This window comes from Pocillopora damicornis, chromosome 14 (assembly GCF_964200805.1).
Source record: "Pocillopora damicornis chromosome 14, jaPocDami1.2, whole genome shotgun sequence".
Taxonomy (NCBI): domain Eukaryota; kingdom Metazoa; phylum Cnidaria; class Anthozoa; order Scleractinia; family Pocilloporidae; genus Pocillopora; species Pocillopora damicornis.
This window is the reverse complement of record NC_142683.1, coordinates 4,213,344-4,228,134: the sequence shown is the minus strand read 5'-3', so window position 1 is coordinate 4,228,134 and position 14,791 is coordinate 4,213,344. Positions and strand designations below refer to the sequence as shown.

General features: G+C 39.0%; 2 protein-coding genes across 3 annotated transcripts; both read left to right on the top strand.

Annotated features, from left to right (window-relative positions):
- Positions 1-362: 362 nt before the first annotated feature.
- On the top strand, positions 363-2,928 carry LOC113676067 (E3 ubiquitin-protein ligase TRIM45). The gene has a single exon (XM_089193422.1). It carries the CDS (start codon positions 505-507, stop codon positions 2,728-2,730), a length of 2,226 nt encoding a protein of 741 aa, XP_089049548.1. The 5' UTR covers positions 363-504; the 3' UTR covers positions 2,731-2,928.
- Positions 2,929-7,529: 4,601 nt separating this feature from the next.
- Positions 7,530-12,877, top strand: LOC149034085 (E3 ubiquitin-protein ligase TRIM45-like). Of its 2 annotated transcripts, none has more exons than XM_089193420.1 (2): positions 7,530-9,937; positions 11,957-12,877. In XM_089193420.1, the coding sequence occupies exons 1-2, from the start codon at positions 7,852-7,854 to the stop codon at positions 11,959-11,961; spliced, it is 2,091 nt and encodes a 696-aa protein (XP_089049546.1). In that variant the 5' UTR covers positions 7,530-7,851; the 3' UTR covers positions 11,962-12,877. The 2 variants fall into 2 exon arrangements, with proteins under 2 accessions (XP_089049546.1, XP_089049545.1); XM_089193419.1 differs by having other exon boundaries at positions 7,530-11,309.
- The last annotated feature ends 1,914 nt before the right edge of the window (positions 12,878-14,791 follow it).

Sequence of the window (14,791 nt, the reverse complement as noted above, 5' to 3'; positions counted from 1 at the left end):
ACTGTACGCGTTGCATTTAGTTTCGCTTCAAGGAATTTATCAATAGGTTCATTACTGGTAAATTTCCCGAACAGAAGCAAGTATTGATTCCTTCCTCCAGAAAAACCCCTGTATGCTCGTTATCTATTTCCAAAAATCCCAAATGACGCGGTCTCTCATGCTTATCTTTCGGTGCCTGTCTTTTCTCCCTTTGTGGGTGTGTTTGTGTCATGGACATGGTTCATTGTACGCAAAGAAACACAATTCTACTTTCATGAATAAATTACTCTAAATTTATTTTTCATCATAAATTACGCAAATTATTCTTGAGACTATGAATATATACTGGCCCTTGAAGACAAACAAATCAGAATGTTTTTCTTCGTTGTGATTGGTTTAACATTGTCATGACACGCTTTAGATTCCAAAAATAGCTAAAAGAGAGAGTCACAAGGCCTGATTGTTTCAAGTTGATTTCTTAGAAATCGTCTACCTTTGCTCGCTCGCTTTTGCCGGACGGATAACATGGACATTAAAACGTTGTTCCATAATCTTCGAGAAGAAGTGTCTTGTCCAGTGTGCACTAACATATACACGGATCCAAAACAACTCCCATGTCTCCACAGCTTTTGTCTGCATTGCTTGAATCAATGGCACAGAACTAGCCATGGCCGAGACACAATCAGATGCCCGAAGTGCCAAGCTCTTAGCAGAGTGCCTGAAAGTGGCGATTTGAAAGATCTTCCCACCAGTTTTTATCTGAACGGCTTGATTGATGTGCTGACAATTAGAGAATGTAAAACCAGCCAAGTGAAATGTGGAAATTGCGACAAGAGCAGCTCGGAAAGTTCCTATTGTTTCCATTGCTGTGCATTTTATTGCCAAGACTGCCTAATTGGGCACAACATCATGAAAACCTACAAAGATCACCGTGTCCTGGCGCTTAAAGAATTTCAAGACAAGGACTATGAGGATGTAATGAAACGACCTGACTTTTGTTCTAAGGAAGATCACAGCAAAGAAGAGCTGAAGTACTTTTGCAAGACTTGCGAAATGCCAGTTTGCCAAATTTGTGTCACATTGGACCACGGAGGCCATAATATGAAATTAATCAAGGAAGAGGCAGAAATACAGAAGAGTGAGATAAAGTCGTTGGTTGAAAAGCAGAGACGCATTTTGCAAGCAAAGATGAAAACCGTCAATCAACTTGATGAAGAGTTCGCCAGACTAATGCAACAAGGCGAAGACGTAAATAGAGATGTTCAAAGACTTGTTGACAATCTCGTGGCTGTTATTGAGGCGAAAAAGCAAAATATACTATCATCGTTAGAGAAAGAAACGAGCAGATCGCTTGATCTTGTAACGGAGCGAAAAACCGAAATTCAACGACAAATAAGGGCCATAGAATCTGCGCTGGAAAACGCTGATAAGGCTTTTACTCTTAGAGGTAACGCTGAAATCGTTCGACTAAGGAAATCATTAGCCGCCGTTTTTGAAGGAGTTCCTCAAATCGAGCCAATTGACCGTGACACCAAAAGCCTTCCGGCTGGTTTCGTTTTCGAGGAAAATCTAAAACTGTCGGAGACTGTCAGAAGTCATGAAATTGGAACTTTAAAAATCTTGCAACTCACCGAGGCAAGTCATTTCATTTGTGAAGGCAAAGGAATTAAAGAAGGAATTGTAAACCGTATAGCACAATCAAATTTGACCCCAAGAAACATTCGTGGAAAACAGCGTTACAATGAACGTGACCATGTTACGGTGGAAATCAGAGATGAACGAGCACGAGAATGCGCGACGGAAGTAGGAATAAATGACTGTGAAGATGGACTCCAAAAAGATCAAGGAAGGTGTAAAGTGAGTGTAAAGTTTGACGGGGAACATGTTCGTAGAAGTCCTTTTACCGCAGTCGTAAAACCATTTCAATTCAAACCTGTTTTAACTTTCGGTGAAAAAGGTTCGGCTTTAGCAATGTTTAACCACCCTTTTGGGGTAGCAGTAAATGCTAGGGATGAGATTGCCGTAGCTGATTTATCCAATTACAGAATTCAAATCTTTAACTGTGAAGGAGGTTACTTAAGATCTTTTGGTCGTCACGGTAGCAAAGCGGGAGAATTTAAAAGCCCTAGAGGAATAGCATTTCATAATAATGGGAATATTTTCGTCTCGAATTTTTGGCATCAAATTCAGATTTTCGATGGGAGGGATAAGTACATAGGAACTTTTGGTGGGATTGGTAGCCTTGATAAACACCTGAATGATCCTTGGGGTTTATCTGTAGACAGTGACAGTAATGTGATCGTTGCTGATAGAGGAAACAGCTTAATCAAAATCTTTTCTCCCGATGGAAAGTTCCTCATGAAAATAGGTGAGCGGGGCTATTTGAAATCTCCTATGCACTGTATTCAGTATGATAGATATCTCATAGTGTCAGACAACGGTGAACATTGTATCAAAGTATTTGACAGGAATGGAAACCCTCAGTACAAGTTCGGAAAGAAAGGTAGTGGGGACGGGGAGTTTCACAGTCTTTCTGGTATGGCAGTGAACAAATCAGGACACCTGATGGTCTGTGATGACTTTAATCATAGAGTACAAGTATTTGAACTGAATGGTAAGTTTATTGGCAAGTTTGGAAGAGAGGGGAGCAATTTAGGAGAGTTAAAAAATCCTGCGTCCCTTGCAATTTTGAGTAACGGCCGAATTGCTGTTAGTGAATGGAATAACCATCGTATTCAGTTATTTGAATAAGAGAAACATCAATATCGGGTAAGGTGCAATAAGGTCAAAAGTCAGACATGCGCAAGTGGAATGATTTTTGCCAGCTGCGCGCTAATTCCCCATTAGAGTAAAACAAAAGAAATAATCGGTTTCATGTGAAATGAAAGAAAAGAAGTTTGACACGTTCATAGAAATCTGTGAATAGAAACTTGAGTAAGGAAAGGTAGACTTAGGAAATCTGTTCAAGGAAACAAAAAAAGGGAAAACTCGTTTTTTTTTCTTACTCAAAGAGCACTAAATTATTAGTATTTTGTCAATGTACCGAAATGTTACCCGGCTTTAAAACACGGTGCCTTTTTTGCATGTACAAAAGGAACAGAAAAATCGTATTACGCTGTGTTCCTAACTTAGTGACTCTACAATTATAACTGGACTTGATCCTGCTGACTTACCAAAACCCTCTCCGCTCTCTGCTGCCACAGTGGTCAGCAAGCGAACCTATTCGGTCTTTTGGCGCGAGCCTTTTCAATTTTTACACGGTCTTCGTTTCGCGAATAGGATACCAATAGATATAGAATGAGACAAACGGTCAATCTGCAAATTCAAGTCGCCTGAAAGCGAGATGTTGGGCCGCAGTTTTATCCACTTCTTTGCCGTTTCAACGTTCACACAACATAAACGCAAGTTGGCCGGTTTATATAGCAGACTTCTTCTTATTCCATAGCTAACCCTTGCCAATCCTCTTTATAGCGCAGGCGGCCAACGCAAGCGTCGTGCCTTTTACCCCACCAATTCCCTCGCTGCGCGCTTTCTGAAGAAGACTGGGCATAAGTTAAATTATCTCTCGAAGTAGAAATGTCATTTATGTTTAGATATCAACTATGACGTTAATTCTGTCAGAGATGACACTTGATAAATTTCATGCTCACTGACCACGGGTGTGAGGTGGGGGGGGGGGGGGGTAATAAGAGGGTCCAAGCTTTGATTTGAATAAAACAAATTTTTTTTAGCACTTGAGCCTAAATAAACTAAGAAGTATTTTAAGATTAATATTTTTCAGACATTCAAGCCGAATAGTTCTATCCTGTTGTTGGAATAATTTTGGCTTCAGACTAGAAGTGAAAATACCCATAGGTCTAATGAAGTAGGGGGTGGGGGTCCAGACCCCTTGGGCCCTCCCCCCGTGTTTGCCACTGCTTTCTTATGATCAGGGTAAGAGAAACAAAGTTTCAAAAGTTGGCTTGTGATGATGAAGTACAGTCTCCTGGGGGTTGCGTCGAATTTATTCCAAAAATATTTTGCATTTAATTAAACGAAGAGCATCAGAGAGCTAGCCTTGCTGCAAATAAGGAAACCTTAAGTTTTACGTTCAGTACTTATAATTTTCCGAGATTATTTTTTAAATTTTTGTAGCAAAACTGGTGGTTAATAATAGTTATTTAGGACCACACGTATTTACATTCTGTATGTAAACAAGAGAAAAAAAACTGTCATTATTTTCTCTTGATGTAAACCATTACAATTTGATAAGTTGACACTTCAGAAGGAAGCTACTGATATCACGCGACACAGAACTTACGCATAAGTGTTATCTTTGTTTGACGCTAATGGGCTGTTGTGAAAATCTTGGTAATTAATTTGATATATGTTTGTTATAGGTGCTTCAGCACAAACTTGTAATCAAGCTCATCTGTACAAAATAAGAGTAGTATAATAACTATATATGGTATCTTGTTCAGTACTAAGTTCGCTGTACATGAAAGTAACCATAGACTAGTGCATTCTAGTGGATATAAGACCAATTTTCAATTCAGTGTCAAAAGTAACACAAAATTGTGTTGGTTTTGCTTTTCTTTGCAGTTTGATTTGTCCAGGAAACTCGTGCCACTCAACCAATCAGGTACTAAACTAAAACCAATCACGACTTGGTGGCCTCTTCGTGCCTCAGGCAGTTTGGTTGTTTTTACTTTGAGTTCTCATTGGCTCTCAAAGGTATTTTCCTTCCTTCTGATTGGACGTTTTAATTGCTTTGGTTTTGGTTTCACGACACTCAATTGAAAAGTGCTTAGGAAGTTGAGTTGGGAGACTCACTTCTGAAAATGACGTCATACTTTCAAAGTATTGATACTATTATATTGTACTTTTATACTATTAATTTTGATGAAAATACCATTGAGACTGTTTGAGGTTATTGTAGCTTTTTTAGAAGTAAGTCTCTGACAATTTTTCCATAAGGTCATCGAGCGCAGAGCGACCTTAATTCACAATATGCAGGTGAACCAGAAATATTTCAGTGAGGTATTGCTTTAACCTGGAAAAAAAAGGGAGACATTGATTACTTTACATTTGAGTGTCAATTGTTCTTAATTAAAAAAGAAAGACCTGTGGAACAGATTACGATTGCAATGGACAACAGCAATGGTGATGAGAGCAGCTTTTTACTGCTGACCAGTTCGATCATTGCCTGCATGACCTTCTTGTGTGGAGAGGGGAGGGGTAGAGACCAGTCTTAAGTTTGTAGACCAACAGTGCTCTTGAAAGGATCTCTGGCTGCCTGAATGGTTTGTTCTCAAACATTGGTGGTAGTCTGCTCTTTAAATGTTGGCGGTCTGTGGCACCTAAACTCTTCCAGAGCACAGTCTTGATTGTACAGTTCTGAGTATGAAGTGTATTCCCACACTTCTTTTTTTTAATTATAGTATCTTTCAGCTTTTGAATAAAGTAGTTAAAATGATCAAATGTATAACGATATTGCTTGATGTTAGCCTAGATCGATCAGTGCGGAAAAGTCCTATGGTTTCGTTTTTCTTTCTCTCTCTCTCGCAGTCTTCTCCTCCCCTCAAGCCCTAAACTGATTGCAGATTTTGCTCAATAGACATGCGCGAGGAATGGGGAGGGCTGCCTTTGAAAATGACAGCTGTAGTCTTAAGGTTTAAATTTATTTAAACAATTAAAAAAACCCAAGGTTTTCTGATCTAAAATCAACATGTATAGTGAGTCTGTTTTGAGGCTACTGTGCTTTCGTTAGATTAAGTGTCTGTCTTTAGTGACTCCAAAAGAGTATATGGGATGTACCCTCTAAACCTGGGCAGCTGCATTCATACTTAGCGACCCTATTAAAAGAACCAAACCAAAACAAAAAGCTCGTAAAATCTGAATATTTGCGCACATGTTCACAAAGAGTTTGCTTTCGCTAGTGTGTACCGTTGTCTGAATAGTCTCTGTGTTCATCTCTTTCGGGTGCATTATTTGCATCGATAACTTAAATGCTAGTTCGGTGAATCAAACCGTTACAAATGTTAAGTTTGTAAATTTGAGAATTAAGGTTCAGTTTTTTTTTTAAGATATATATTTTTTTTTATCGTGAAATACGGTGTGGCTTGAGAAATATAATCATTTGTTTTACGTAAATGACGTAAATGAACATCAGTGACACTTCTCTTTTTGTTCTTCATACATCTGTGTGTCGAATACTCATGAAATCAACATGTTTAGTTTTCTGATATTTCCATCGTTAAGTTTCAAAATTGTTCTGTAATATTTTGATCTTGAATGTTAACACGGCGGAAAAGAAATAACTCTCCAAGGCCAGTTTCCTTCGCAGCGCTAGCTGTCCCTGAGTATGTCAAGCAACACTCCTTCCCCACCCCTCCCCCACCCCACCTGCTTTACACCCTAACATCGGTGTGGAAATTCTCCATACTCTTCTTTACACAATTCCTATGGTGGAGACAAGAAGAATCCTTTCAATAATCAGTGCGTCATAGGTTGGATATCATTTCCTTTCTTCTCATGATCTTAATAAATGATTCAACAGTATCACTGAAAGGAGAAATTAGATGCTGGTCACTCTTTGGAATTACTCTGGGTACAATGGAAAGTTAGGAGTGGGTTTTACATTTAACTAAACGAAAATTTGAAAATGTCAATTTATCATCGTGACAGTTTGTACTGTTGTATATTAACTATCAAAAGCAGAGAATTCTTTCCTTTTCTTTCCAAGAGAGTCTTGTTTCCTGCTCGAGTATTAAAATCCTGACGTGACAATTTCGGATGTTCAAAAACGCACATTGTAAAATGATGATTGGAAACGTCGCGATAAGGAAACCATTTTGGCAAATACTTTCTTGAAGCGAATGAACGGTTTACGAGCATGTAGCATTGGCGCGATGGCTTTAAACATGTTCACATGACCATGGCGTGTTGAGGGTCCGTTGTGTTACCTTCTCGACGAACTTCTCAAGCCAAGGTTCAGCCCGTGACAATGATTTATCACCTGGAAGTTCATGCCGCTGATGCAGAGTGGGTGTCCTGTGCAACTGGGCTTTATCAGTTATGATGTACCTCGCGTTGGAGTTCACTACAGTGACACCTGCGTCACCTTAGGTCCAAAAATACGCCTTCTATGTCGTCTTGTTAAAACTGTACGCGTTGTGTCTAGTGTCGCTTCAAGGAATTTATCGTAGGGTTCATTATTGGTAAATTTCCCGAAGAAAAGCAAGTATGATTGCTTCCTCCGAAAAAAAAAAATCCTTTATACTTCTTATCTATTTCCGAAAAAATCCCAAATGACGCGGACTCTCATGCTTATCTTTCGGTGCCTGTCTTTGCTCCCTTTGTGTGTGTGTCTGTCATGGACAGGGTTCATTGTAAGCAAAGAAACACATCTAATATCATGAATAAATTACTATAAATTATTTTTCAGCATAAAAGTACCCAGATTATTCTTGAGATTATAAATAGATGCTGGCCTGTGAATCGCCACCCTCATCCCCCACCCCCAAACGAATAGAAAAAGAAATAGATATCATGATTTGATTATGCTTAAGGGACGGTTAGACACAGGCTAAAAAAATACGTCAGCGACTTTAAGAAATATATACCTTCATGAATTCTTGTTTCTGTTTCATTAAGATGTAAGTGATGTGTCAACCAGCGTGTGTCAATTTCTCATTCCTGGGAATTAAGAACCCGAGACGAACAAATTAGAATGTTTTTCTTTACTGTGATAGGTTTACAACCAAAATGTCATCATAACAAGCTTTTGTTTCCAAAAATAGCTAAAAGATAAGATCACAAGACTTGATTGTTTTAAGTTGATTTCTTAGAAATCGTCTAGCTTTGCTCGCAAGCTTTTGCCGAACGAATAACATGGACATTAAAACGTTGTTCCGTAATCTTCGAGGAGAAGTATCTTGTCTAGTGTGTACTGACATATACACGGATCCAAAACAACTCCCATGTCTCCACAGCTTTTGTCTGCATTGCTTGAATCAGTGGCACAGAGAAAGCCGTGACCGAGACACAATCAGATGCCCGAAGTGCCAAGCTCTCAGCAGAGTGCCTGATAGTGGCGATTTCAAAGACCTTCCCACCAGTTTTTATCTGAACGGCTTGGTTGATGTGCTGACAATTAGAGAATGCAAAACCAGCCAAGTGAAATGTGGAAATTGCGACAAGAGCAGCTCGGAAAGTTCCTATTGTTTCCAGTGCTGTATGTTTTACTGTCAAGAGTGCGTAATCGGACACAACATCATGAAAATTTACAAAGATCATCGCGTCCTGGCGCTCAAAGACTTTCAAGTCAAGGACTATGAAGATGTAATGAAACGACCTGTCTTTTGTTCTAAGGAAGATCACAACAAAGAAGAGCTGAAGTACTTTTGTAAGACTTGCGAAATGCCAGTTTGCCAAGTTTGTGTCACATTGGACCACGGAGGCCATAATATGAAATTAATCAAGGAAGAGGCAGAAATACAGAAGAGTGCGATGAGGTCGTTGCTTGAAAAGCAGAGATGCAATTTGCAAGCGAAGATGAAAACCGTCAATCAACTTGATGAAGAGTTCGCCGAATTGATGCAACAAGGCGAAGACGTGAAGAGAGATGTTCAAAGACTTGTTGACAATCTCGTGGCTGCTATTGAGGCCAAAAAGCAAAATATACTATCATCGTTGGAGAAAGAAACGAGCAGATCGCTTGATCTTGTAACGGAGCGAAAAACCGAAATTCAACGGCAAATTACGGCCATAGAATCTTCGCTGGAAAATGCTGATAAGCTTTTAACTCGTAGCAGTAATGCTGAAATCGTTCAACTCAAGAAATCATTAGACGCCATTTTTGAAGGAGTTTCTCAAACCGAGCCAATTAACCGTAACACCAAAAGCCTTCCGGCTGGTTTCATTTTCGAGGAAAATCCAAAACTGTTGGAGACTGTGAAAACTGATGACATTGGAACTTTGCAAATCTTGCAACTCACTAAGGCAAATCATGTAATTTGCGAAGGCAAAGGAATTGAAGAAGGAATGGTAAACCGTGAGGCACAATTCACTTTGACCTCAAGGAACATTCGTGGAAAACAGTATTACAATGAACGTGACCATGTCACGGTGGAGATCAGAGATAAACGAGGACGGGAATGCGCGACCGAGGTTGGAATAAATGACTGTGGAGATGGACTCTACCAGATCAAGTATACTCCAAAAGATCAAGGAAGGTGTAAAGTGAGTGTAAAAATAAATGGGGAACGTATTAATAGAAGTCCTTTTACCGTATTCGTAAAACCATTTCAATTCAAACCTGTTTTATCTTTCGGTAAGAAAGGTTCGTCTTTAGCAATGTTTAACGATCCTATTGGATTAGCAGTAAATGCTAGGAATGAGATAGCTGTAGCTGATAATCTCAACCACAGAATTCAAATCTTTGACAGTGACGGAAATTACATAAGATCCTTTGGTCGTCAGGGTGGCAAAGCGGGAGAGTTTCAAGGTCCTAGCGGAATAGCATTTGATAACAATGGGAATATTTTCGTCGCGGATAGATCGAGTCGGATTCAGATTTTCGATGGGAGGGGTGAGTACGTACGAAGCTTTGGAGGGCTTAAGAATCCTTGGAGTTTATCTGTAGACAGTGACGGGAATGTGATCGTTGCTGATAAAGGAAACAGCTTAATTAAAATCTTTTCTCACGATGGAAAGTTCCTTATGAAAATAGGTGGACAGGGCTCTTTGAAATCTCCTATGCATTGTATTCAGTATGATAGATATCTCATAGTGTCAGACAGTGGTGAACATTGTATCAAAGTTTTTGACAGGAATGGAAACTTTCAGCACAAGTTCGGAAGGATAGGTTGTGGGGACGGGGAGTTTGATGGTCCTTCTTGTATGGCAGTGAACAAATCAGGGCACCTGATGGTCTGTGATGAATTTAATCACAGAGTACAAGTATTTGAACTGAATGGTAAGTTTATTGGCGAGTATGGAATGAAAGGCAGCAATTTAGGAGAGTTTGAAAATCCTGTGTCCCTTGCAGTTTTAGGTAATGGCCGAATTGCTGTAAGTGAATTCAAGAACAATCGTATTCAGTTATTTGAATGAAAGAAACATCAATATCAGGTCAGGAGCAATAAACATATGGTGACAGAAAACTGTTTGCATGCCGGTTTAAATCGTCGGTCAGAAGTCAGACATGCGCAAGTGGATTGATTTTTGCCAGCTGCGCGCTAATTCCCCGTCAGAATAAGACAATGAAAACAGAAGAAATATTCGATTTCATGTTAAATGCAAAAAAAAGAAGTTTGACACGTTTGAAACTTGAGTGAGGAAAAGTAGACTTAGGAAATCTGCTAAAGGAAACAGAAAGGAAAAACTTGGGTTTTTTTTTCTTACTCAAAGATTACTCAATTATTAGTATTTTGTCAATGTACCGAAATTTTACACGGCTTTAAAACACGGTGCCTTTTTTGCATGTACAAAAGAAACAGAAGAATCGTATCACGCTGTGTTCCTAACTTAACTGACTCTACTATTATAACTGGACTCAATTCTGCTGATTTACCAAAACCCTCTCCGCTCTCTGCTGCCACAGTGGTCAGCAAGCGAACTTATTCGGTCTTTTGGCGCGAGCCCTTTCAATTTTTACACGGTCTTCGTTTCGCAAATAGGATACCAATAGATGTAGATTAAGACAAACGGTCAATCTGAAAAATCAAGTCGCCTGAAAGCGAGATGTTGGGCCGCAATTTTATCCGTTTCTTTGCCGTTTCAACGTTCACAAACACATAGACGCGAGTTGGCCGGTTTACATAGCGGACTTCCTCTTATCCTATAGCTTAGCCCTCCCAATCCTCTTCATAACGCAGGCGGCCAACGTGGGCGTCGTGCCTTTTACCCCACTGATTCCCTCGCTGCACGCTTTATGAAGAAGACTGGGCACAAGTTAAATTATCTATAGTTAACTGGCGAAGCAGAAATGTCATTTATGTTTAGATATCAACTATGACGTTAATTCTGTCAGAGATGACACTTGATAAATTTCATGCTCACTGACCACGGGTGTGGGGCGGGGGGGGGGGATAATAAGAGGGTCCAAGCTTTGATTTGAATTAAACAAATTTTCTTTTAGCACTTGAGCCTAATTAAGCTAAGAAGTATTTCAAGATTAATATTTTTCAGACATTCAAGCCGAATAGTTCTATGCGATCCTGTTGTTGGAATAATTTTGGCTTCAGACTAGAAGTGAAAATACCCATAGGTCTAATGAAGTAGGGGGGTAGGGGTCCAGACCCCCTGGGCCCTCCCCCCGTGTTCGCCACTGCTTTCTTATGATCTGGGTAAGAGAAACAAAGTTTCAAAAGTTGGCTTGTGATGTTGAATTACAGTCTCTTGGGGGTTGCGTCGAATTTATTCCAAAAATATTTTGCATCTCATTAAACGAAGAGCATCAGAGAGCTAGCCTTGCTGCAAATAAGGAAACCTTAAGTTTTACGTTCAGTACTTATAATTTTCCGAGATTATTTTTTAAATTTTTGTAGCAAAACTGGTGGTCAATAATAGTTATTTAGGACCACACGTATTAACATTCTGTATGTAAACAAGAGAAAAAAACTGTCATTATTTTCTCTTGATGTAAACCATTACAATTTGATAAGTTGACACTTCAGAAGGAAGCTACTGATATCACGCGACACAGAACTTACGCATAAGTGTTATCTTTGTTTGACGCTAATGGGCTGTTGTGAAAATCTTGGTAATTAATTTGATATATGTTTGTTATAGGTGCTTCAGCACAAACTTGTAATCAAGCTCATCTGTACATAATAAGAGTAGTATAATAACTATATATGGTATCTTGTTCAGTACTAAGTTCACTGTACATGAAAGTAACCATAGACTGGTGCATTCTAGTGGATATAAGACCAATTTTCAATTCAGTGTCAAAAGTAACACAAAATTGTGTTGGTTTTGCTTTTCTTTGCAGTTTGATTTGTCCAGGAAACTCGTGCCACTCAACCAATCAGGTACTAAACTAAAACCAATCACGACTTGGTGGCCTCTTCGTGCCTCAGGCAGTTTGGTTGTTTTTACTTTGAGTTCTCATTGGCTCTCAAAGGTATTTTCCTTCCTTCTGATTGGACGTTTTAATTGCTTTGGTTTTGGTTTCACGACACTCAATTGAAAAGTGCTTAGGAAGTTGAGTTGGGAGACTCACTTCTGAAAATGACGTCATACTTTCAAAGTATTGATACTATTATATTGTACTTTTATACTATTAATTTTGATGAAAATACCATTGAGACTGTTTGAGGTTATTGTAGCTTTTTTAGAAGTAAGTCTCTGACAATTTTTCAATAACCCGTAAGTACCGGCCCCACCCCACCCTCACTACACAATGAGGTCATCGAGAGCAGAGCGACTTTAATTCACAATATGCAGGTGAACCAGAAATATTTCAGTGAGGTATTGCTTTAACCTGGAAAAAAAAGGGAGACATTTATTACTTCACATTTAAGTGTCAATTGTTCTTAATTAAAAAAGAAAGACCTGTGGAACAGATTACGATTGCAATGGACAACAGCAATGATAATGAGAGCAGCTTTTTACTGCTGACCAGTTCGATCATTGCCTGCATGACCTTCTTGTGTGGAGGGGGGAGGGGTGAGGATTAGTCTAAAGTTTGTAGACCAACAGTGCTCTTGTAAGGATCTCTGGTTGCCTGAATGCTTTGTTCTCAAACATTGGTGGTAGTCTGCTCCTTGAAATGTTGGTGGCCTGTGGCACTTAGACTCTTTCAGAGCACAGCCTTGATTGTACAGCTCTGTTATGAAGTGTATATTCCCACATTTCTTCTTTTAATTATAGTATCTTTCAGCTTTTGAATAAAGCAGTTAAAATGATCAAATGTTTAACGATATTGCTTGATGTTAGCCGAGATCGATCAGTGCGGAAAAGTCCTATGGTTTCGTTTTTCTTTCTCTCTCTCTCTCCCAGTCTTCTCTCCTCAAGCCCTAAACTGATTGAAGATTTTTCCTAAAAGACATGCGCGAGGAATGGGAAGGGCTGTCTTTGAAAATGACAGTTGTAGTCTTAAGGTTTAAATTTATTTAAACAATTAAAAAAAACCCCAAGGTTTACTGATCTAAAATCATCGTGTATAGTGAGTCTGTTTTGAGGCTATTGTGCTTTCGGTGGATTAAGTGTTTCTCTCTAGCGACTCCAAAGGAGTATATGGGATGTACCCTCTAAACCGGAACAGCTGCGTTCATATTTAGCGACCCTCTGTGTTCATCTCTTTCGGGTGCATTATTTGCATCGATAACTTTATGCTGTTTTTTAAGTTCGGTGAATCAAACCGTAGCGAATGTTAAGTTTGTAAATTTGAGAAGTAAGGTTCAGGTTTTTAATATATATATATTTGTTAAGGACACTAGCTAGAAGGCTCATTTTTATTTAGTTGATTATTGATTAGTTTAATAATTTCTATTATCCTAGGTACGAAGATACTTACAATGTTTATCTGTTTGTTTATATTTTTATTGTTTTTGTAATCGGACCTTTCAGCGTCACCACGCGCTTATAAAAGTGAGTTTAGCGTCCCTATAATCAGTTCTTCGCAAGTTTTTTATCAGTTTTAGTGAACTTTCGTCTTTTCGTTGTAAACCTTTGGCACAAGTAGGACCGATATCCAGATCGATCGTTCGTTCGATTGATTGATTGATTGCAAGATTTAAAATTCGTGTAAACCGTCAACTTTGGTCAATTTCAATATCGATTTTTAAAATAGCCCTCAAACACCTCGATAAGCGCGTCTTGGAGTGACACCGCTTGAAATCCTATGAATTAAATTTTTGGTCGCTGCAAGCGCTACGATATTTTTTATCGTCAAAAAGGGTGTGGCTTGTCATTGTGGTAAATAACACTTTCACAAGAGAAATATAATCATTTGTCTAACGTAAATGGCGTAAATGAACATCAGTGACACTTCTTTTTTGTTCTTAATACATCTGTGAGTCGCATACTCATGAAATCAATATGTTAAGTTTTCTAATATTTCCATCGTTAAGTTTCAAAATTGTTCTGTAATATTTTGATCTTGAATGTTAACACGGCGGAAAAGAAACAACTTTCCAAGACCAGTTTCCTTCGCAGCGTTAGCTGTCCCTGAGTATGTCAAGCAACACTCCTCCCCCACCCAACCCGCTTTACACCCTAACATCGGTGTGGAAATTCTCCATACTCTTCTTTACACATTTCCTATGGTAGAGACAAGAAGAATTCTTTCAACAATCAGAGCGTCGTAGGTTGAATATCATTTCCTTTTTTCTCATGATCTTAATAAATGATTCAACAGTATTATTGTAAGGAGAAATTAGATACTGGTCACTCTTTAGAATTGCTCGGGTACAATGAAAAGTTAGGGGTAGGTTTTACAGTTAGCTAAACGAACATTTTAAAATGTCAATCTCTCATCTTGACAGTTTGTACTGTTGTATATTAACAATCAAAGGCAGAGAATTCTTTCCTTTACTTTTCACAAGAGTCTTGTTTCCTGTTCGAGTATAAAAACCCTGATGTGACAATTGCGGATTGTAAAATGATGATTGGAAACCATTTTTGGCAAATACGTTCTTGAAGCGAATGAACAGTTTACGAGCATGTAGCATTGGCGCGATGGCTTTAAACATGGTCACATGACCATGGCGTGTTAAGAATCCGTTGCGTTACCTACCAATCTCTTCGACGAACGTCTTAAGCTAATGTTCAGCCCGTGACAATGATTTGTCACCTGAAAGTTCATTCCGCTTATGCAGAGTGG